At 46.1% G+C, this 24,676-nt stretch overlaps 1 protein-coding gene across 4 annotated transcripts in view; it reads right to left on the bottom strand.

Annotated features, from left to right (window-relative positions):
• The window catches only part of LOC144486754 (sodium- and chloride-dependent taurine transporter-like), a 72,472-nt gene extending 65,183 nt beyond the window's left edge, over window positions 1–7,289 (bottom strand). The window contains exons 1-3 of one of the 4 annotated variants that reach the window (XM_078204784.1): window positions 7,119–7,289; window positions 6,472–6,535; window positions 5,473–5,700 (exon numbers count right to left, since the gene is read on the bottom strand). In XM_078204784.1, the coding sequence (XP_078060910.1) occupies window positions 5,473–5,698 (226 nt within the window). In that variant the 5' untranslated portion in view covers window positions 5,699–5,700; window positions 6,472–6,535; window positions 7,119–7,289. Of the gene's footprint in view, window positions 1–5,472; window positions 5,701–6,471; window positions 6,539–7,118 lie in introns of all 4 variants that reach the window. The other 3 variants (XM_078204783.1, XM_078204782.1, XM_078204781.1) reach the window with 3 other exon arrangements.
• Window positions 7,290–24,676: the final 17,387 nt, after the last annotated feature.

Here is a 24,676-nt window from a genome sequence, read left to right as displayed (position 1 = left end):
TATCCAAATTCCCCCTTAAAATGTATCGATATTATTCACATTACCCACTCCCTGTGGGAGTGAGTTCCACATTCTCTCCACTTCCTGTGGGAGTGAGTCCCACATTCTCCCCACTCCCTGTGGGAGTGAGTTCCACATTCTCTCCACTCCCTGTGGGAGTGAGTCCCACATTCTCCCCACTCCCTGTGGGAGTGAGTTCCACATTCTCCCCACTCTTTCTGGGAGCAAGTCTCACATTCTCCCCACTCTTTCTGGGAGCAAGTCTCACATTCTCCCCAACTCCCTGTGGGTTCGAGTCCCACATTCTACCCACTCCCCGTGGGAGCGAATCCCACATTCTCCCCACTCCCCGTGGGAGCGAGTCCCACATTCTCCCCACTCCCCGTGGGAGCGAGTCCCACATTCTCCCCACTCCCCCCGGGAGCGAGTCCCACATTCTCCCCACTCCCCCCGGGAGCGAGTCCCACATTCTCCCCACTCCCTGCGGGAGCGAGTCCCACATTCTCCCCACTCCCTGTGGGAGCGAGTCCCACATTCTCCCCACGGGAGCGAGTCCCACATTCTCCCCACTCTCTGTGGGAGCGAGTCCCACATTCCCCCACTCCCTGTGGGAGCGAGTCCCACATTCTCCCCACTCCCTGTGGGAGCGAGTCCCACATTCTCCCCACTCCCTGTGGGAGCGAGTCCCACATTCTCCCCACTCCCTGTGGGAGCGAGTCCCACATTCTCCCCACTCCCTGTGGGAGCGAGTCCCACATTCTCCCCACTCCCTGTGGGAGCGAGTCCCACATTCTCCCCACTCCCTGTGGGAGCGAGTCCCACATTCTCCCCACTCCCTGTGGGAGCGAGTCCCACATTCTCCCCACTCCCCGTGAGAGCGAGTCCCACATTCTCCCCACTCCCTGTGGGAGCGAGTCCCACATTCTCCCCACTCCCTGTGGGAGCGAGTCCCACATTCTCCCACTTGCTGTGGGAGCGAGTCCCACATTCTCCCCACTCCCCGGGTAAAGACGTTTCTCCTGAATTCCCCATTGGACTTATTAGTGATTATGTATGCTCCTTATGTTGGATAATTGGAAACATCCACTGTACATTTCGCTTATCAAAAGCCCCTTCATTAAAAAAAAAAATTGCATGACGATTGGATGTTTTTCTGCAATCTCTAGGTTGCAAATGTCTTTTTTGGAATATCAGTTCTCTGTTGCAATTTCCTCCGTGCCAATTTTCCACTATCAGCATCTGTCCAACCACAAGCTATCTGTCCAAACTTGTTATGAGGTGCATTGTGTTAAGTGCACAGTAGCTCCAGTCAGCCCCACCTAACGATGGCAAGGGGAGGGGTCTGAGGGTGGGAGATATTTCTTGTAGAATCTACACGAGATACACACAGGCCTCGTTAAATAACTGTTTCTGCTAAACCCTATTATTTTATTCAAGCAAATTGCAGCCACTCTGCTTGTGTGATCACTTCTAAATATACAGAAAACTGATTACAGGCCAGAGGCAGCACAACAAAATATCTTGCAGCAAAAAGGAAACGCTTGCAAGTTTCAGCAACCAGAAACGTACAGGAAATGCCTTCTGAGGTTCAACGCAGCTACAAAAACAGAAGAGAACCAACGGCTGTGAGCGAAGGGAAGTTTGTGGGGTTGTAAGCGAGTGGGGAATTGACGTCCCAGAGGGATTAGTGCTGGCACCACTGCACTTCACCAAATACAGAAATAAACTAGACTCAGCAATCACACAAACCATGTCGACATTTGCAGATGATAGCAAGCTGGAACAAAAGTTCCTGCATTTCTTCCGTGCCTTTCAATATGTCCCAAAGTACTGTACAGCCAATGAACTACTTTTCTGAAGTGGAGTCACTGTTGTGATGTAGGCACAGCTGCTAATTTACGCACAGCAAGATCCCACAAACAACAGCGTGGCAATGGCCAGAGCATCCGCAGTGACTACCCATGGAAAATATTTCATCATCTGTAATGCTCTTTGGGAGGTATTGTGGTTTGGAAAGGCATTATGGATAGACAAGTATTTCTTGTTTTACCCAATTTGGAGTTATCTGCAAATGATCAGCTAACCTGTTTTGGCAATTTTGTTCAAAGGATAAATATGGATCAGGAGATTGAGCAGAACACCCCTGCTCTTGAGAGGGCAGCCTGGGCATTGCATCCAAAGGATTGCACCTTCAACAGTGCAGCACTCCCTCAGCACTGCACCAGCCTTGGATCTGTCGTGCTCAAGTCTCTGTGGAGTGGGGTTTAAACCCACAATCTTCTGACTCAGAAACAAAAGTGATACCCACTGGGGCACCAGTCAGAGATTGGGGTGCCGCAGGGTGTTGGTGTTGCATACTGTTAGTAATATGGAGGATTGTACCAAAGTACACAGACTGGCGGAATGTGAGAGATTTAAATAAAATACCAGATGAAGTTCAATATAGTGATGTCACATGATGCAATTCAGCAGCAGGAATAAGAAGGAAACACTCCGAGGAAAATTATAAAAGTAATTAATGTGGAGGAGAAACAAAATCTGGGAATAGAGGCACGAAATAATGAAAAGTAACCACGTTGGTTGATAATGGGTGTAAATTTTTGGAAGAGGGGTTCACATCAAGAGAAACAAAGCAATGTTTCAATCTATCTCGATAGTTTCTTTGACGGACTGCTTTCAGAGTACACTTCTACTCATTATTATAAAATGGATGCTGCAACATTGAAGAAGTGCATAAACGATTTAATAAATGATACCAGAATTGAGAAGTTGCAACGGTCGGGAAAAACTGAACAGGTTTGGGGCTGCTTACAACATTAAAGAAAAGACCAGATAGTGACCTGAGTTTTTTACTCATTCCAAGAATGTGAATGTCAACATTTATTGCCCATTCCCAAATGTCCCTTGAGAAGGTGGTGGTGAGCTACCTTTTTGGACCACTGCAGTTCCTGTGGTGTAGCCACAGTGCTGTTAGGGAGGGAATTCCAGGATTTTGACCCAGCGACAGTGAAGGAACGGTGATATATTTCCAAATCAGAATGGTGAGTGACTTGGGGTGGGGAAATGTGCAGGTGCTGGTGTCCCCATGCATCTACTGCCCTTGTCCTTATGGCTGGTAGAGGTCATGGATTTGGAAGATGCTGTCGAAGGAGCCTTGCTGAGTTGTTGGAGTGCATCTTGTAGAATTCTGATCAAACGCCATTGACCTGAAACAGGTCTCTCTGAAAAAGGCAGCTCACAACCATCTTCTCATGGGCAATGAGGGATAGGCTATAAATATTGGCTTAGCCAGTGACGTCACACCCCGTAAAATAAATAAAACAAACACTAACTCTGTTTCTCTCTCCACAGAGAAGTCTGCCTGACTTACTTTGTATTTCCAGTATTTTCTGTTTTTATTTCAGATCTCCAGCATCTGCATCATTTTGCTTTTATATCGCTATGTGAGGAATTGCTAATGGAACTGGATACATTCAATCACCAGGAAACATGCTCCCCTGTGATGCACGGAAAGTCACGGATGAAACACCTTCCCCGAGGAACTCCTGCAGTGATGTCCTGTGACTGAGATGATTGACCTCCAACCACCACAACCATCTTCCTTTGTACCAGGTATGACTCCAACCAGGGAAGAGTTTTCCCCCTGATTCCCATTGATCCAGTTTTGCTAAGGCTTCTCAATGCCACACTCGGTCAAATACTGCCTTGATGTGAAGGGCAGTCACTCTCACCTCACCTCTGGCATTCAGATCTTTTGTCCATGTTTGAACCAAGGCTATAATGAGGTCAGGAGCTGAGTGACCCTGGCAGAACCAAAACTGAGCGTCCATGAGCAGGTTATTGCTGAGTAAATGCCGCTTGGTAACACTGTTAATGACCCCTTCCATCAATTTGCTGATGAGTATACTGATGGGGTGGTACTTGTCAGGGTTGGATTAGTCCCATTTCTTGTGTACAGACATTTTCCACATTGCTGGGTAGATCCCAGTGTTGTAGCTGTACTGGGACAGCTTGGCTAGGGGCCTGCTAAGTTCTGAAACACATGCCTTCACTACTATTGCCGGAATATTGTCAGGGCCCATAGCCTTTGCAGTATCTAGTGCCTTCAACTGTTTTTGATATTACGTGGAGTGAATTGAATTGGCTGAAGATTGATATATGTGATGCTGGGGACCTCCGGAGGAGGCCGAGATGGGTCATCCCCTCAACACTACTGGCTGAATATTGTTGCAAATGCTTCAGCCTTATCTTTTGCACTGATGTGCTGGGCTCCTCCATCATTGAGGATGGGGATATTTGTGGAGCCTCCTCCTCCAGTTAGCCATTCATGGCTGGATGTGGCAGGACTGCAGAGCTTAGATTTGATCCGTTGGTTGTGTAATCCCTTAGCTCTGTCTATTACTTGCTGCTTATGTTGTTTGGCATGCAAGTATTCCTGTGTTGCAGCTTCACCAGACTAACAACTCATTTTTAGGTACGCCTGGTGCTGCTCCTGATATGCCTCCTGCACTCTCCATTGAACCAGGCATGATCGCCTGGCTTGGTTGTAATGGTAGAGAGGAGAATATGCTGGGTTGTGACGTTACAGATTGTGCTTGTGTGTTTGGTGCGTATGTCAAGGAAAGGGGGGGTAGAGAGTTAATTAGAGGGAGAGAGGTTTTCCCGGGAGTATAAATACTGGCACGGAGCAGATAGTTTTAACTCTGGCTTCTCCGACGCTGTTTTTGCTCCTTGCAGCATTAGCATCGCTATTGCAAACCTGCAATCCCATCTGGTAATTAAAATCATCTTCAAATTGAAGGACCTGTGTTTCAGTGGAGGAAAGATAATTTGGCAAACCGTTGTTTTTTATTTCTGTGTGAGTGCACAAGGTGGTAACCTACACGATAATAAAGCCTTTACAGATCAGCATTGTCCAGTGGAAACTGCTGACCCCATTTTAACCTCAGGCATTTGTTTTCATGGACACCTTGCAAATAATAGAGACAGCACAGGAGGCCATTCTGCCCATTGAGTGAATGCCAGTTGGATATTTGCTTAAGAAAACACCTGCCACATTCAGTGAGGGTGTAAAGCAGCCACAGCGATCAATACCCCCCCCCCCCCTCCACCCTACCCCCACACACACACACACACTTCCACCATTTTATCAGTAAGTGCATATGCAGGTCACATTTAACCTGGTGTAGAGATATTGAGATGACATGTACAGCCTGTCGCCAGGGTTTTAATTTACTGAGCAGGATTCTAACATGTGCATTCCCAATTGTCCAAATGTAGCCGATTTCCTTCCCAGACAAACACACTAACATTTCACAGATGACAGCAGCAAGGCACCCTGCCTGCCTTTCACTTTCAGATATCAGAACACAGCCCCTCCCCACAGACGGTGACACTATTCCCACCCTTACCCCCCTCACCGGGAAGGGGTAAAAAGCCTGAAAGCAGAGCTAGTATTCCGCAGACGCTTACCTCCACCATTCTTGTAGCAGAGATAGGGAAACCTCCAGACGTTGCCGAGTCCGATGAACCCCCCAGCCACAGATAGGATGAAATCAAGCTTGTTGGCCCATTTTTCTCGCTGCACCTTGCCGTCCGCTTCATCCTCAGGTCGAGTGCCTGGGCTCTTTCCGGGAGAGGGTTTCAGGATGTCTTTGTGAAAATCTTTTAAGCAATGCATTTTTTCACCCCGGGCCATTCCTGGTCTCGCACGCACACACACACACACACACACAAGAGGGGGAGAAAGACAGAGGACTCAAATCAATATCCCCGGTAGAACATGCAAAAGAGCAAGTCACAAATCATCTGAGCATAGCCCTTAATCAAAACCAACTACACAGCCCTTTACACTAACTGATCTGTCTCAAATAGTTATCCCTCAACCATCTTTTATTAATCTGCCTCTCCCCCACGCCAGCTCATTCCATAAAGAGATTCCTCTTGACCCAATCTCCATTTTGCCTATTTTTTTTGCTTATAAGATATATATACAGAAACCTCGCCTTCTTGTTACCCGCCCCCTCTCCCCCGCCCCCTTCCCTCCCCATGGCCAAATTTCAATTCGCCCCCGTCCTCCAATGCCTTCACACCCTGTCCCATCGATTAATATAAAAAAACAAAGAAAAGATTGTTTTCCAATCTCATTTTAACCCCAGAATCTGGCCCCGTTTCCGCTAACTGCATCTCCCCCTCTCTGTACGCAGTTCATTTCACTTCCCCACGTTTCTTCCTCCATACCTCAAACCTCCCCCACCGCCCCCAAATGTGAACTGTTTCCCCTTCTTTTTTTTAAAAAAAGAAACGATTATCTGTAATTCCCTGATTCATTTTCCTAATTAAAAAGCAACGCTAGTGTCTACTCTTTTTTAAAAGAATCATGTTTTTCGTGTCTTTTGTCTTGTGTGTGTTTTTTTTAAACAAAAAAACAAATAATGTAAGTCAGTAATTCGCTACATCAACAATACATACAACAAAAGCAGTACTGTACTCCGGGAATAACGCCCTTATTCTCCGTCCAGTACACTTGTCCAGCCTTCTGTTTGAGAGAATAAAGAAAAAAAACCAGAAAAGAACAAAAAACGAGAGAGAGAGAATACAATGCCGGGAAAAGGATCTATAGTACAATTCGCAAACAAACACGGAAAATACATCAGCTACATGTTTCCCCCACTGTAAAAATCCTTTAAACCTCAAATATACCAGCTTCCAATTATCAAAACTCTGAGGGAAATGAGCTGAGCAATATTTAACATCGCTCGGGATATCTTTCAATGGTTTTTAGCTGGGGATTTCTGATGGTTTCTTTGTTTCATTCGCTGGGAAACATCAAGCGGTTCCGCCTGTTCAACCACACCAGCGCAGAATGAATCCTCTGAATTAATTCTTTAATATCATGTATTATATGTTTAAATTCAGAGTTCTCTCCGTCAGGTTGGGTTTTATAAAGAAATTTGTCCCTGAAAAATAATTCCCAACCTACACACACAAAGCCCCAGGAATCAATTTTACACTCTGCAAGTTAACAATGCTTACAATTCATCATTATCGCTACATGTTTAAAAAGATCGAATGTATCTTTCGCTCAAAAAGAATGTCCCTGAATTGTTCTTGATTACCTGTGTCTGGGATCCCAGGAGCTGGAGGATCCCTGAGCTGGCCACAGATCTCTCGGTTAGTTTTACTGCAACTGGATCGGTGACTGGAGAAGGAGTCAATTTCATTTATAGGGGCCTGTTCTTAAGCAGCCCTCCTTCAGCACTAACCTCATGCATGAGTGGAAAAACCCAGAGCAGAGCTGCCTCTGTGCGTCACGACGTAAAATTGGCACACTGCAGAGAGAGGGAGAGAGAGAGAAAGCAGCCTTGGTACTTAAACAGAAGGGGGAGATGGTACTCTTGGTATACAGACTGACACACACACATCAGAGACATATTAGACGCACAGACACATGCACACTGACACAAACATGCACACACACTGACAGAGACACACACGCACAGATATTCATACATCAGACACATTGGCACAGACATACCAGACGTACACACTGACACAAAAACACAGACACGCATACATCAGACATACACACATTAACAAACACACACTGACACAGGCGCACACACACAGTGACACAGACACACTGACACAGGCACACACACTGATACAAACACACACATCAGACATGCACACACACACACACATTAACACAGATATCAGAAGTACTTTCACAGGCACACACTTACATAGCTATTCACAGACTCAAACGTACACACGCCCAGAAAAAGAGCTGCAATGAAAGTATTTCTATCAGAACCACACAGAGCTCACCATCCCTTCACATCCGTCTTGCCTGTTTTATCGAACAAGCCCCAAGGTTTGCCCTTGGACCCAGGGAGAATGAATGCATTCCCGTTGACTATTTTCATCTCTTGCTCCTTGTCACATGGGCTGTATCTGCAGCCTGGGACTCAGAGTGGAGATCGTCAGGAATTGATCACCTTTCCACATCCCCCACCTTTACCCTCCCAGTCCGGTTGCCCCCCCCCCCCTCCCCCCGCCCACTTCGATTTAATTGTACTCTTTGCAGTTACTGCCACTCTCATTGTTTGTGGGGCTGGGGAGAAGATCTAGCTTAATCCTCTCCCTCGAGCCTGCAGTCATGTCCTCACTCATTCCTTGCTGGCAGTGCACTAGTTAACCCCTCGGTTAGTGAACTAGGGTTTTAATACGATTGTTAACAGGTTTATTTTAATGCCTGGTGTTAGAATAGCAGACACAGGAGTTTTTGTCTGTGAGCACAGTAAACAGGAAATCCTGCTGTGTGATCTCGTGCACCCATTTTGTCTCATCAGGGCACCCATTTTACCTCACTCCTACCACAGCCCTGTGAGTTTTAGCAGCTTCCGGATTGCTTCCAATCTTCCTCTTCACAATAATGACAATAGCTTGCATTTATATAGCATCTTTAACATCCCAAAACACTACACAGGAACATAAATTATTAAATTTGACACTGAGCTACATAAAGATTAAGATTGTGACCAAAAGCTGAATCACAGAGGGAGGTAAGGGGTGTGTGAGAGAGAGGGAGAGAGAGAGAGGTGGTGGAGAGAGGTTTAGGGAGGGTATTCCTGAGTTTGGGGCCCAGGCAGCTGAAGGCATGGCTGCCAGTGGTGGAGTGAGGGAAATTGGGGTGCTGAAGATGCAGGAATAGATGAACACAGATATCATGGAGAGTTTTGGGACTGAAGGAAGCAGAGAGATGAGACAATGGAGGGATTTGAAAACATGGATGAGAACGTTAACCTCCAGGTGCTGTTTAACGGGGAGTCAGTGTCGGTCAGTGAGCATAATGGTGAAAGCAGAACAGCACCTACAATGTGTTAGGATATAGCAGAGACTATAAGACCATAAGACATAGGAGCATATGTAGGCCTTTCAGCCCATTGAGTCTGCTCTGCCAGTCAATGAGATGATGACTGATCTAATGTGATAATCCTCAACCCCACTTTCCCATCTTGTCCCCATAACCCTCGATTCCCTTACTGATTAAAAACCTGTCTATCTCAGCCTTGAACATACCCAACCTCTACAGCCCTCTGCAGTAAAGAATTCCACAGATTCACTGCCCTCTGAGAGAAGAAATTCCTCTTCATCTTTGTCTTAAATGGGTGACCCCTTACTGTGAGATTTGAATGGGCTGAAGTTTATATAGACTGGGGAGGGGGGGAGGGGGTGGGTGGAGGGGAACATTAGAACAGTCAAATTTGACAGTGACAAAAGGATGGATGAGGATTTCAGCAAAAGATGAGCTGAGGCAGTGATGAAGTCAGGCATTTCCAATGCTGCAAACAAATCTATTGCTCTGCCTTTTCTCCTTCCTGTTTGTCCAATTTTATAAAATGTATTTGTGGGATGTGGGTGTCACTGGCTAGGCCAGCATTTATTGCCCATTCCTAATTGCCCCTTGAGAAAATGGTGGTGAGCCACCTTTTTGGATCGTTGCAGTCCATGTGGTATAGGTACCCACAGTGCTCTTAGGTGGGAGTTCCAGGATTTTGACCTAGTGACAGTGAAGGAATGGTCAGGATGGTGAGTGGGTTGGAGGGGAACTTGCAGGTGATGGTGTGCCCATGTATTTGCTGCCCATGTCCTTCTAGATGGTAGAGGTGGAGGGTTTGGAAGGTGCTGTCTAAGAAGCCTTGGTGAGTTGTTGCAGTGCGCCTTGTAGATGACGCACATGGCTGTTACTGTGTGTCGGTGGTGGAGGGAGTGAATGTTGAATGTGGTGGATGGGGTAGCAATCAAGTGGGCTGTTTTGTCCTGGTTGGTGTGGCACTTCATGAGTGTTATTGGAGTTGCACTCAGCCAGGCAAGTGAGGAGTATTCCATCACATTCCTGACTTGTGCCTTTTAGATGGTGAATAGGCTTTGGGGAGTCAGATTAACAATCAGGATAAAGTGCAAAGACACATGGACCTGCATTTCTGTAGCACCTTTTACAACCTCAGGATGTCCCAAAAGTGCTTCCCAGCCAATGGAATGTTATTTGAGGTGCAGTCACTATTGTAAGACAATGACAAACAAATGCACAGCAAGATCCCACAAACAACAAGGAGATAAATGACCAGATCTATCTGGTTTTTTTTCAGTGAGTACTGTGGGTGTTGTTGTATTTCAGGTGAAATATTAAACCGAGGCCTCACCTGTCTGCTCAGGTGGATATACGAGCTCCCAAGCGGTCCCTATTTTGAAGAAGAGCTGGGATTTCTCCTGGACTGATATTTATTCTCCTTACAACATTGCTAGTGTGTTTACCTGGTCATTATCACATTGTCCTCATGGCAGGCTGGTGCAAAAGGTTAAATCTCACGGGATCAAAGGTGAACTAGCTGGATGGGTACAGAACTGGCTTGGCCATAGAAGACAGAAGGTAGCAGTGGAGGGGTCTTTTTCTGATTGGAGGTCTGTGACTAGTGGTGTTCCGCAGGGCTCTGTACTGGGACCTCTGCTGTTTGTGATATATATAAATGATTTGGAAGAAGATGTAGCTGGTCTGATTAGTAAGTTTGCGGACGACACAAAGATTGCTGGAGTTGCGGATACTGATGAGCATTGTCAGAGAATACAGCAAGATACAGATAGGCTGGAACATTGGGCGGAGAAATGGCAGATGGAATTTAATCCAGATAAATGCGAAGTGATGCATTTTGGTAGATCTAATGCAGGGGGAGCTATACAATAAATGGCAGAACCATCAGGAGTATAGACACACAGAAGGATCTGGGTGTGCAAGTCCACAGATCCTTAAAGGTGGCAGCACAGGTGGAAAAGGTGGTGAAGAAGGCATATAGAACATAGAACATTACAGCGCAGTACAGGCCCTTCGGCCTTCAATGTTGCGCCGACCTGTGAAACCAATCTAAAGCCCATCTAACCTACACTATTCCAATATCATCCATATGTTTATCCAATGGCCATTTAAATGCCCTTAATGTTGGCGAGTCCACTACTGTTGCAGGCAGGGCATTCCACATCCTTACTACTCTGAGTAAAGAACCTACCTCTGACATCTGTCCTATATCTATCACCCCTCAATTTAAAGCTATGTCCCCTCGTGCTAGCCATCACCATCCGAGGTAAAAGGCTCTCACTGTCCATCTTATCTAATCCTCTGATCATCTTGTATGCCTCTATTAAGTCACCTCTTAACCTTCTTCTCTCTAACGAAAACAGCCTCAAGTTCCTCAGCCTTTCCTCATAAGACCTTCCCACCATACCAGGCAACATCCTGGTAAATCTCCTCTGCACCCTTTCCTATAATGCGGCGACCAGAACTGTACGCAATACTCCAAGTGCGGCCACACCAGAGAGGAATAACTGACAGCCCACCTGGATGTCCCTCCCACCCCCAAAGCCACTCACCATCCAGACTTGCAAATATATCACAGTTCCTTCACTGTTGCTGGGTCAAAATCCTGGAACTGCCTCCCTAACAGCACTGTGGGTGTACCTGCACCACATGGACTGCAGCGGTTCAAGAAGGCAGCTCACCACCTCCTTATCAAGGGGCAATTAGGGATAGAAAATAAATACTGGCCTCGCCAGCGTCACCCACAGACGATGAATGAATTAATATGAAGTCGAGGATGAAGTCCATTTGGGGATCTCTCAGCCCACAGCCTCAACAATTTACTCAGTACCATGTCTCTGGTGATTGTAATTTTCCTGAGTTCCTCCCCCCTCCCATTTCCTGGTTTATCGCTGTTCATTGGATGTTACTTGTATCCTCCAGAGTGAAGGCTGTTGCAAAATACCTGTTTAATTCATCTGCCATCTCTTTATTTTCCATTATTTCCCAGATTCACTTTCTATGGAACCAAATTTCACTAAGTATCGATAGAAACTCTTACGATGTGTCTTTATATTTCTGGCTAGCTTTCTCTCACACTCTAATTTTTTTCTCTTTGTTAATATTTTTATTGTCCTTTGCACGTGTTTATATTCTATCCTATCATCTGATCTACTCCTTGTCTTTGCACAAATCTATGCTTTTTCTTTAAGTTTTACACTGTCTTTACTTTTTTTTACTATCGCGTGGAGTGAATCGAATTGGCTGGAGGCTGTGTCCTCAGCTCCGTACTATACTCCTTACACACATATGAGTGTGCGGCCAAATTCTCTCCAATTCGATTTTCAGGTTTGCTGACGACACCACCGTAGTGGGTCGGATCTCAAACAATGACGAGACAGAGTACAGGAATGAGATAGAGAATCTGGTGAACCGGTGCGGCAACAATAATCTCTCCCTCAATGTCAACAAAATGAAGGAGATTGTCATCGACTTCAGGAAGCGCAAAGGAGAACATCAATGGGGACGAAGTAGAAAGGGTCGAGAGCTTCAGGTTTTTAGGTGTCCAGATCACCAACAACCTGTCCTGGTCCCCCCATGCCGACACTATAGTTAAGAAAGCCCACCAACGCCTCTACTTTCTCAGAGGACTAAGGAAATTTGGCATGTCAGCTACGACTCTCACCTACTTTTACAGATGCACCATAGAAAGCATTCTTTCTGGCTGTATCACAGCTTGGTATGACTCCTGCTCTTCTCAAGACCGCAAGGAACAACAAAAGGTCGTGAATGTAGCCCAATCCATCACGCAAACCAGCCTCCCATCCATTGACTCTGTCTACACTTCCCACAACCTCGGCAAAGCAGCCAGCATAATTAAGGACCCCATGCACCCTGGACATTCTCTCTTCCACCTTCTTCCTTTGGGAGAAAGATATAAAAGTCTGAAGTCACGTACCAACCGACTCAAGAACAGCTTCTTCCCTGCTGCTGTCAGACTTCTGAATGGACTTACCTTGCATTACGTTGATCATTCTCTACACCCTAGCTATGACTGTAACACTACATTCTGTACTCTCTCGTTTCCTTCTCTATGAACGGTATGCTTTGTCTGTATAGCGTGCAAGAAACAATACTTTTCACTGTATGTTAATACATGTGGCAATAATAAATCAAATCAAACATGCACACATGTGCTCAAACACAAGGATACATGTGTAGCCATGCATACAAAACGCACATGTATACACAGATTCAATAGCTGTTTTCTGAAGAGAATTGGATAGGTTGTTGAAAGGAAAATATACATAAGTCATAGGGAAAGCATACGTAGTGAATTAACTGAATTGTTTCTACAAGCAGCTAGCATAGACTAGATGGACTGAATGACCCCTTCCTGTGATGTAAAATTCTGCAATTCTGTCAAAGATCTCTGAGCCAAAAAGTTTTGGGTTCAAGTCCCATTCTCGAGACTTGAGCATATAGTACAAGTTGGCAATCTAAATGCAGTACTCGGGGAGAGCTGCACTGTCAGAGGTGTTGCATTTCGGATGAGACCATGGATGAGGCTCTGTCTGCCTTCCCAGGTGGCTGTAAAAGATCTAACCTCTGTCAGTGGGGTAAAAATCAGTGGCCTTCTCCCTGGTGACCTGGGGCAAATATTTATTCCTCAACCAGTATCACTGAAACAGATTATCCGGAACTATCACCTTGCTGTTTGTGGGATCTTGCTGTGTGGAAATTGGCTGCTGCATTTCCTACATTGCACTAGTGACTACCCTCCATAAACATTTCATTGTCTTTCAAATACTTTGGGATGTTGTGAAGTTGTACTGGGCGCTACAGAAATGCAGGTTTTTCTTTCTGCCCTGAGGATGATCTGGTGCAGAGAAGCAGCAACAGCTAAAGAGAGGAATAACTGACAGCCCACGAGAAGGAAAGGGAGGGAATGAGACAAAGTTTCCATTAAAAATCCAATGGACCAATAAATCTGCTCCTTAACCCTCAGCAAAACCTAGGAATGGACAGAATTCCGTCCATTGCGTTGCCTCCTGATCAAGGCCCATGTGTAGCTGCACCTCCCACAACTCACCATCGCTGTAGAGGATATTTTCGATATGATTAGAATCATAGAATCCCTACAGTGGAGAAGGAGGTCATTTGGCCCAGTGAGTCTGCACTGACAACAATCGCACCCAGGCCCTATCCCTGTAACCCCACGTATTTACCCTGCTAATCCCCCCGACACTAAGGGGCAACTTAGCATGGCCAATCCATCTAACCTGCACATTTTTGGAGAGTGGGAGGAAACCTGAGCACGTGGAGAAAACCCACACAGGCACGGGGAGAATGTGCAAACTCCACGCAGACAGTGACCCGAGGCTGGAATTGAAGCCGGGTCCTTGGCATTGTGAGGCAGCAGTGCTAACCACTGTGCCGCCCCTAAAATGCTTCCCTGAATACGAACCCACCCCTAAAAGGCAATCAATGCAAATCTCCAGAATATGTCTTGAAGTTATGTTGAACATGGGTAGCAGCCTGATGAGGTTGCAACGACAGCCCTGGGCACTCTTCTCAAATCCACGCTATTAGAAAGAAATGGAAGAACTGGGAAAAGTGCAAAAAGTATTTCAGGGATGTTACCATAACAGGGAGATTGTCGCTATCGAGAGAAATTGAATCGGTTGGGGTTTTTGCTTTTGGAAAATGACTTGCAGGAGATCTCAAGGGTAAGTAGGGATAGGCAATATACCCTGGCCTATGAACAAATATAAAAAAAAGAGGAATTTAAAATGATGAATGCATTGAAGTGTGGAGGGGCTGTTACCCCCTGTGGGACAAGGGGCCATAAATAACAGATAATTATTAATAAATCCAATAGGGAAATAAGGAGACCTTTCTTTACTCAAGCAGTGGTGAGACTGTGGAACTCGCTACCACAGAGAGTGGTTGAGGCAAATAGATCAGATACCGGAAACGAGATAAGTAGACGAGAGAATAAGGGATAGAAAGATTTGTTGAAAGGCTGAGATGAAGTCGATACAATGCAGGGAGACCCATTGCAATTATGAAGCCTAGACAGGTCTGTTTCTTTGCCGTACTATGAAGCAATGTGATATTTATCCATACTTGTATCTTGTCAAGTCAACTTTCACCCAATGGCTCCCCCACCCACAGCAGAATCCATTTCTGCCACCATGGAGAATTTGACCATCCCACTTCTGATAATTGTCCCAATAAAACAATCCTTCTCCATTTCTGCTCATTCTGAATCAGGCGCTCCTCCAGCTCCTGTCTGAAGGGATCATGTTCTCAGTCTGATTTGGGTCTGGAGCAGAATTTCTTCACTTGAAGCCTGTTCATTTGAGTTAAAATGGAGGTCGTGAGCAAGGCATTGTGCTGTCAGAGTTTACCAACGTTCCGGTTCCCATACCAACCATCAGATTTACTGACTGGCAAGACTGAGAGAAAATAAAATATTTCGAGAACGGAATTTATATCAATAACCTTCCAGCCGAGGCAAAGCATCCTCACACATCTGAAGGGCTGGGGGACACCCCACCAGCCTCCCAAAACAATGGCAGAATCAATTAGGCAGCACAAGAAGGCCATTCAGCCCATTTTGGCTGTGCTGGCTTTTTGAAAGACTTATCCAATTAGACCCACTCTTCCCCAACTCTTTCCCTGTAGTCCTGCAGATCTTGAGCCATCAAATATATATTCAATTGCTTAAAGGTTATTAAATTTGCATCAAGCAACACATTCCAGATCACACAACTTGCTGCATAACAACTCTCTGCCCACAACGCCCCCCCCACTCCCGTGTATATTTGTTTTGCTAGTTATCATGTGTCCACTGTTTACTGACTTTCCTACTGGTGAATTTGGTTTCTCTGTCATTACTTCATGGAAAACCTATAATCATTTTGAATATCTTTATGAAATCTCCCCTTATCCTTCTGAAGAAAACAGTACCAGTCTCTCCATGTATCCACAGTTGCTCATCTCTGCCACAGTTCCACTAAATCTCCCCTGCAGCCTCTCCAAGGCCTTGACATCCTCCCTGAAGTGCTGTGCCCAGAACTGGACACAATTCTCCAGCCGAGGCCTAACCAGTGTTTTAGAATCATAGAATCACAGAATCATAGAATCATGGAATCCCTACAGTGCAGAAGGAGGCTATTCAGCCCATTGAACCCTCACCGACAACAATCCCACCCAGGCTCTATCCCTGTAACCCCCTGTATTTACCCTGCTAGTCCTCCTGACACTAAGGGACAATAAAGGACAAATTAGCATGACCCCCCAGTCAACCTAACCGGCACATCTTAAAAATTAAAGTAAAGTTTATTTATTAGTCACAAGTACGCTTACATTAACACTGCAATGAAGTTACTGTGAAAATCCCCTAGTCGCCACACCCCAGCGCCTGTTTGGGTACTGAGGGAGAATTTAGCATGGCCAATGCATCTAACCAGCACATCTTTTGGATATTCTTTGAACTTTGGAGTTATAAAAGGCTTAAGTAGTATTTCACTTCAGAATCATATTTTATGAAACATCGTGGCTGGGTAAAGGAAGATTGCAAAGTAATCAGGAGAAATAGAAGCTTCAGTTGTCCAAAGGATAACATTTGTTGATGCACCCAGAGAGATGGAGGCAGTTCTTAACTATCACTCTTTTGTGACATCACAATGAAAGTATTTAAACCGCGTTTCTCCAGCTTTGATCAATCGGGTAATGGAATCTCAGAATTGTTACTGCACAGGAGGCCAATTGTCCCATTTTGTCTGGGCCAGATCTCTGAACAAGGAATCCACCTAGTACCATTTCTCCAACTTCTCCCCGTAACATAGTTCATTTAGTAAGGCCCATTGGAACAAACTCAGAAATACCTGTTTTTGAAGTGGCATTTGACCCTGAGTAGCGTGACGATGGCATAACTCATATTAGTAGCATCTGACCCAGGGTGTTGCTGGGGGGGTGTGGAGACTGGACCCTTTATAAGAATAATCATCATTATCTCAATCTGATCTCCTCAATGACACAACCATTGCAAGCAGTGTCCTGGTGTTTGATTGGCTGTTGAATCAATCTTTGGATCCAGACCTTGGCCAATTGGATGGCATGTTTCAAAGATGTAGGAATGTAGGTAATGCTGGTGAATGTTCTATTCCACAAGTGACATGAACATGGGGAAAGTCTAAAGGGGCAAGTCTAAAGGGGCAGAAAAGAAGTGGAAAATAGAAGGATTAGATAGGTTTGAGGTGGATACAATACAAAAGGCCATTCAACCCAATCAATCTTATCTGTGTTGATGCTCAAATTAAACCTCCTTCCATCTTTCCTCACTAAATTTATCACCATAACTTTCAAATTCCTTTCTTACTCCTTTGCTTGTCTAACTTCCCCTCAAACATATCTATACTATTGCCTTCAACCACTCCTTGTGGTAGAGAGGTCCACATTCCCACCACTCTCTGAGTAAAGAGGTTTGTCCTGAAGGAACAAAGAGGAAGTGTGGTGTTCTCCAGGAGTGGGACAGAGATGGAGCTACGGCAGAGTACCCTCACTCCCCAGCCTCTGACTCCAGTACAACTCCTACTGGAACATCCCCCAGTGTGTCAGCTCAGCTCAGCTTGTGATTCCCTCAGCCTGATTGAGTCGGTTGTGGTTTCTCCAGCACTTGAGCAGCTATTGCAGAGAAGGGTATGATATTAAGGTTTGTTTTCTTAACCCCATTGACATCTCATCCACCTCCTTAATCCCTCCAGCATCGGTGCACCATGGAAACAGAGAGCACTTCTCACAGAAATAATTTCAACTCACCATGACTCCTTCCCGTACCTTCCAAAGCTGTGACTTCTATTCCCAGAAGGACAAGAGCAGCAGACATCTGGGAACACCACTACCTGCAAGACCCCCCCCACCCCCCCGCGCCTTCTCAAGCCACTCACTATCCTGACTTGGAAATATATCACTGTTCCTTCACTGCCACTGGGTCAAAATCCTGGAACTCCCTCCCTAACAGCACTGTGGGTGTACCTACACCAGATGAACTGTCGCAGTTCAAAAATGTGATGTGGAGATGCCGGCGTTGGACTGGGGTAAACACAGTAAGAAGTTTAACAACACCAGGTTAAAGTTTAACAGGTTTATTTGGTAGCAAAAGCCACACAAGCTTTCGAAGCTCTAAGCCCCTTCTTCAGGTGAGTGGGAATTCTGTTCACAAACAGAGCTTATAAAGACACAGACTCAATTTACATGAATAATGGTTGGAATGCGAATACTTACAACTAATAAACAATGGGAGTGGAGAGAGCATCAAGACAGGCTAAAAAGATGTGTATTGTCTCCAGACAAGACAGTTCAAAAAGGCAGCTCACCGCCACCTTCTCAAGGGGCAATTAGGAATGGGAAATAAGTGATAACCTAGTCAGTCATGCCCACATAGAATCAAAGAATCCTACAGTGCAGAAGGAGGTCATCTGGCCCATCGAGTCTGCGCCGACCACAATTCCATCCAGGCCCTATTCCCATAACCCCATGCATTTACCCTAGCTAGTCCCCCTGACACTAAGGGGCAATTTAGCATGGCCAATCCACCCCAACTATAAAGAAAAGAAAAATAAAGAACATTATTATTAAGGATGCCATGGCATTATTTGGAAGGAAGTGTTCTTATTCAATACCTAGTGTTGTAAAAATACTATACTGCTGAACTCCTGCCAATCCCATAGCACTATTCAAATAAGAGTATGGGAAGTTTTCCTACCAATATTTATCCCTCAACCACTCGCAAAAAATATATTCTCTGGTCATTATCTGGCCTTTGATTTGATTTATTATTGTCACATGTATTAACATACAGTGAAAAGTGGGATCTTGCTGTCCAAAATTTGGCTGCCACATTTCCAGCATTACCACAGTGACTGCGTTTCAAAATAAGTGTTACCTTGGCTGTAAAGGTGGCCTGAAGATATGCAAACTCTTCAAAAAATGCAAAACTAGTAGTGGCATTTGACCCTGAGTGGCGTGACGATGGCATAACTCATAGAAGTGGCATCTGGCCCCGGGTGTTGCTGGGGGGTGTGGATGCACCCCCTGTGCACCTCCACCACACGGACCACACCTGTCCAAGACCCATCATGACCTTCTGAAGGGGCAATTAGAGTTGGCACAATTAAATGCCAACCTTGCCGGCGATGCCAAGGATTAAATTTTTAAAATATCATCAGAGGAGTTTGCCAGAATAACAAGTATAACACACAGTCCAATATTTAATCCAAATTGCTGTTCTTTGCTATGTTGTGAAAGGCAGCCAGGCTGTAGGGCAATGCTAATGTGTTTTGATTTTACCTTGAGGGAGTCATTCAGGCCTGTTTTTTATACTTCCGTCTTGTTGAAAACAATTAGTCGATTTCTGACATGTCAAAGCTCATTAATCTACTTGTAAAAGAAATTGGCAACACTTATAATATTATATAGCCCTGGTGACCCCCAGCATGCCTGCTTTAATCATTCAGTGACCTGCATTGTAGGTCAACCTTTCTTTTCCTGTTTCCTGCATCGCGTGCTAGCTTGTGTTTCCAGGCATTTTTACCCAAGTTTTTTTTGTTATGTAAGTTTTATATTAAATATTCATTCTAGTGACATACAGGAATCACAGTAAAGGTGCGTGTACTCCCATCCCCAGGTTGACCTTGTAGCATTTTCTTGTCCTCCCCTGGAATGCTGGCCATCTGAGAGTTGGGAAAACAGTTTGGCCTGAATGCTTGTGGACCTGACTTTGAGAAGGATGTTAGTATTTAACACCTTACTCAAGAGTATCCCTTCCTCATGTGTGGGCCCAGACAGTGAGTATTAACAGATTATTTGATTATAGTGATTTAGTATAGTGGCTCAGTTCCTGGATTTAATTGGCTCATCAATTCCTGTGGTGTGGGGCCCAGAACTGAACCCAGTTACTCCAGGTGGACTCTGACCAAGTCTCTGTACAACTGAATCATCGCTTCATTCCCCAGTGAATTCCAATCCCATTGAGGTAAAGCCCAACATCCCATTGGACTCTTTGATTACCTTCTAGACCTGTCCACGGGATTTTGGTGATTTGCGTACACAGACACTCAAATCTCTCTGCTCCTCCACAGCTCCCAGTCTCTCACCACGAGGAGCACCTTCTCCTCTGTCTTTCTCACGCCCACAGTGAATGATCTCACACTTTCCCAATTGAACTCCATCAGCTACAGTTTGGTCCGTTCACTGAGTCCATCAGTGTCCCTTTGTAACTTCCTGCTCCCATCCACATCACTTCCCACCCATCTAAAATACAGTTCCCTAATCCTTTATCCGGGTCATTAGTGATTGTGGGTGAAAGTTATTGTCCTCAAACAGCTTCCTGAGAACATCACACATCACATTCAACCAATCAGAGGACAACCCCTCTATCCCAATTCTCAGCTCCCCAGCAACACAGGATTACCTCTGTTTTCACAATCTCATATAATTTCCTGGACGGAACCTTCTCAACTACCTACAATTTCCAAAATCCAAACTGACCTCTCTGACGAAGGATCATCCAGACTCAAAACGTTAGCTCTTTTCTCTCCCCACAGATGCTGTCAGACCTGCTGGGTGGAATTTTACCAGCATGTTCACTTGAGGTTTGTACTATCCCGCCCCAAGGCCAACAGAGAATGCTGCTCTGCGAGCCTCGCCTGCCCCTGGAATCGGGGCGGGAATGCTGGCAAGATTCCAGCCGCTGTGTTTTTCCAGCATTTTCTATTTTTGTTTCAGATTCCAGCATCCGCAGTATTTTGGCTTTATCTGAGCAAATCAGGTATGGGCTGATAAATGGCCAGCAACATATGTGCTACACAAGAACAAAGAACAAAGAACAAAGAAAATTACAGCACAGGAACAGGCCCTTCGGCCCTCCAAGCCTGCACCAACCATGCTGCCCGACTTAACTAAAGCCCCCTACCCTTCCGGGGACCATATCCCTCTATTCCCATCCTATTCATGTATTTGTCAAGACGCCCCTTAAAAGTCACTATCGTATCCGCTTCCACTACCACCCACAGCAACAAGTTCCAGGCACCCACCACTCTCTGTGTAAACAATCTGCCTCGTACATCTCTTTTAAACCTTGCCCCTCGCACCTTAAACCTATGCCCCCGAGTAATTGACTCTTCCACCCTGGGAAAAAGAACAAGAACAAAGAACAATACAGCACAGGAACAGGCCCTTCGGACCTCCAAGCCCGTGCCGCTCCCTGGTCCAATTAGACCATTCTTTTGTATCCCTCCATTCCCACTCCGTTCATATGGCTATCTAGATAAGTCTTAAATGTTCCCAGTGTGTCCGCCTCCACCACCTTGCCTGGCAGCGCATTCTAGGCCCCCACCACCCTCTGTGTAAAATATGTCCTTCTGATATCTGTGTTAAACCTCCCCCCCTTCACCTTGAACCTATGACCCCTCGTGAACGTCACCACCGACCTGGGGAAAAGCTTCCCACCGTTCACCCTATCTATGCCTTTCATAATTTTATACACCTCTATTAAGTCTCCCCTCATCCTCCATCTTTCCAGGGAGAACAACCCCAGTTTACCCAATCTCTCCTCATAACTAAGCCCCTCCATACCAGGCAACATCCTGGTAAACCTCCTCTGTACTCTCTCCAAAGCCTCCACGTCCTTCTGGTAGTGTGGCGACCAGAACTGGACGCAGTATTCCAAATGCGGCCGAACCAACGTTCTATACATCTGCAACATCAGACCCCAACTTTTATACTCTATGCCCCGTCCTATAAAGGCAAGCATGCCATATGCCTTCTTCACCACCTTCTCCACCTGTGACGTCACCTTCAAGGATCTGTGGACTTGCACACCCAGGTCCCTCTGCGTATCTACACCCTTTATGGTTCTGCCATTTATCGTATAGCTCCTCCCTACATTATTTCTACCAAAATGCATCACTTCGCATTTATCAGGATTGAACTCCATATGCCATTTCTTTGCCCAAATTTCCAGCCTATCTATATCCTTCTGTAGCTTCTGACAATGCTCCTCACTATCTGCAAGTCCTGCCAATTTTGTGTCGTCCGCAAACTTACTGATCACCCCAGTTACACCTTCTTCCAGATCGTTTATATAAATCACAAACAGCAGAGGTCCCAATACAGAGCCCTGCGGAACACCACTAGTCACAGGCCTCCAGCCGGAAAAAGACCCTTCCACTACCACCCTCTGTCTTCTGTGACCAAGCCAGTTCTCCACCCATCTAGCCACCTCCCCCTTTATCCCATGAGATCCAACCTTTTTCACCAGCCTACCAGCTTCTGACTATCCACTCTGTCCATGCCTCTCATAATCTTGTAGACTTCTATTAGGTCTCCCCTCAACCTCTGTCGCTCCAGTGGGAACAAACCAAGTTTCACCAATCTCCCCTCATAGCTAATGCCCTCCATGCCAGGCGACATCCTGGTAAATCTTTTCTGTACCCTCTCCAAAGCCTCCACATCCTTCTGGTAGTGTGGCGACCAGAATTGAACACTATATTCCAAGTGTGGCCTAACTAAGGTTCTATAAAGCTGCAATATGACTTGCCAATTTTAAAACTCAATGCTCCAGCCGATGAAGGCAAGCATGCCGTATGCCTTCTTGACTACCTTCTCCACCTGCATTGCCACTTTCAGTGACCTGTGTACCTGTACACCCAGATCCCTTTGCCTATCAATACTCTGAAGGGTTCTGCCATTTACTGTATATTTCCTATCAGTATTAGACCTTCCAAAATGCATTACCTCACATTTGTCCAGATTAAACTCCATCTGCCATCTCTCCGCCCAAGTCTCCAACTGATCTATATCCTGCTGTATCCTCTGATGGTCCTCATCGCAATCCGCAAATCCACCAACCTTTGTGTCAAGTGCCAGACAATGATCACCCCCAACAAGAGAGATCATCGGCCTTGACATTCCTGCAGCGTTGTCATCGCTGAATCCCCCAGTATCATCATCCTGCGGGTTACCATTGACCAGAAACCAAACTGGACTAGCCATAGAAATACTGTGACAACGAGACCAGGTCAGAGGCTGGGAATCCTGTGGAGAGTAGAATTAAATGGAAGAGTTTCACTGATCACAATTCAGATAAGAGTCCAGCACATTGGTTGGGTCAGGAGTTACATTGAATCTGAGACCGGTAAGGATGCCAGATTTCCACATCAGCAAACAGGTTGGGTCTCTGTGACAACCTGACAGCTTCATTGTCACTTTTACCCAGCTTTTTGCTTCCAATTTTCTTTTAAACAACATTAAAAAATTTTGAAATTCTCTCGCTTCTTTCTGACCAGTAAAAGGCCAATAGAAAGGATAACTCAATGTAATCCAAACAGCGAATTATAGACCTTCTTAAAATAGGCCTAATTAATAGAAGTACAGGGACTGAGGGATTACAGGAGAAGAATTTTGCTTAATTCTGTACCCTTTGACCCGTGAAACCAAATTAGGACAACATGTGGTATTGAAACAGAATTTTGAGCATTTACATCTGTTCTCCAATCAGTTATTTTGGGAACGAAGGGGATAATTCTGAAATTGTGAGTTAGTGTGAAATGGGTGATAGTGAATTGACAAACAGTTTGACAACTTAACCCGGTGATATTTCAGTTAATAATGTCCCATCGCAGTGTGGGGGTATCACAGTCCTGTCACTGTGTGGGGGAATCAAAGAGGAAGCCAGGATCAGTGAGAGAGCCAGGATCAGTGAGGGAGCCAGGATCAGTGAGGGAGCCAGGATCAGTGAGGGAGCCAGGATCAGTGAGGGAGCCAGGATCAGTGAGGGAGCCAGGATCAGTGAGGGAGCCAGGATCAGTGAGGGAGCCAGGATCAGTGAGAGAGCCAGGATCAGTGAGGGAGTCAGGATCAGTGAGAGAGCCAGGATCAGTGAGGCTCAGGATCAGTGAGGGAGCCAGGATCAGTGAGGGAGCCAGGATCAGTGAGGCCCAGGATCAGTGAGGGAGCCAGGATCAGTGAGGCCCAGGATCAGTGAGGGAGCCAGGATCAGTGAGGGAGCCAGGATCAGTGAGGGAGCCAGGATCAGTGAGGCTCAGGATCAGTGAGGGAGCCAGGATCAGTGAAGGAGCCAGGATCAGTGAGGCCCAGGATCAGTGAGGGAGCCAGGATCAGTGAGGGAGCCAGGATCAGTGAGGGAGCCAGGATCAGTGAGGGAGCCAGGATCAGTGAGGGAGCCAGGATCAGTGAGGGAGCCAGGATCAGTGAGAGAGCCAGGATCAGTGAGGGAGTCAGGATCAGTGAGAGAGCCAGGATCAGTGAGGCTCAGGATCAGTGAGGGAGCCAGGATCAGTGAGGGAGCCAGGATCAGTGAGGCCCAGGATCAGTGAGGGAGCCAGGATCAGTGAGGCCCAGGATCAGTGAGGGAGCCAGGATCAGTGAGGGAGCCAGGATCAGTGAGGGAGCCAGGATCAGTGAGGCTCAGGATCAGTGAGGGAGCCAGGATCAGTGAAGGAGCCAGGATCAGTGAGGCCCAGGATCAGTGAGGGAGCCAGGATCAGTGAGGGAGCCAGGATCAGTGAGGCTCAGGATCAGTGAGGGAGCCAGGATCAGTGAAGGAGCCAGGATCAGTGAGGCCCAGGATCAGTGAGGGAGCCAGGATCAGTGAGGGAGCCAGGATCAGTGAGGGAGCCAGGATCAGTGAGGCCCAGGATCAGTGAGGGAGCCAGGATCAGTGAGGCTCAGGATCAGTGAGGGAGCCAGGATCAGTGAGGCTCAGGATCAGTGAGGGAGCCAGGATCAGTG

The sequence above is a fragment of the Mustelus asterias genome, unplaced genomic scaffold (genome assembly GCF_964213995.1).
Source record: "Mustelus asterias unplaced genomic scaffold, sMusAst1.hap1.1 HAP1_SCAFFOLD_449, whole genome shotgun sequence".
Taxonomy (NCBI): Eukaryota; Metazoa; Chordata; class Chondrichthyes; order Carcharhiniformes; family Triakidae; genus Mustelus; species Mustelus asterias.
The sequence above is the reverse complement of the archived record's forward strand: the minus strand, read 5'-3'. Positions and strand labels throughout refer to the sequence as shown.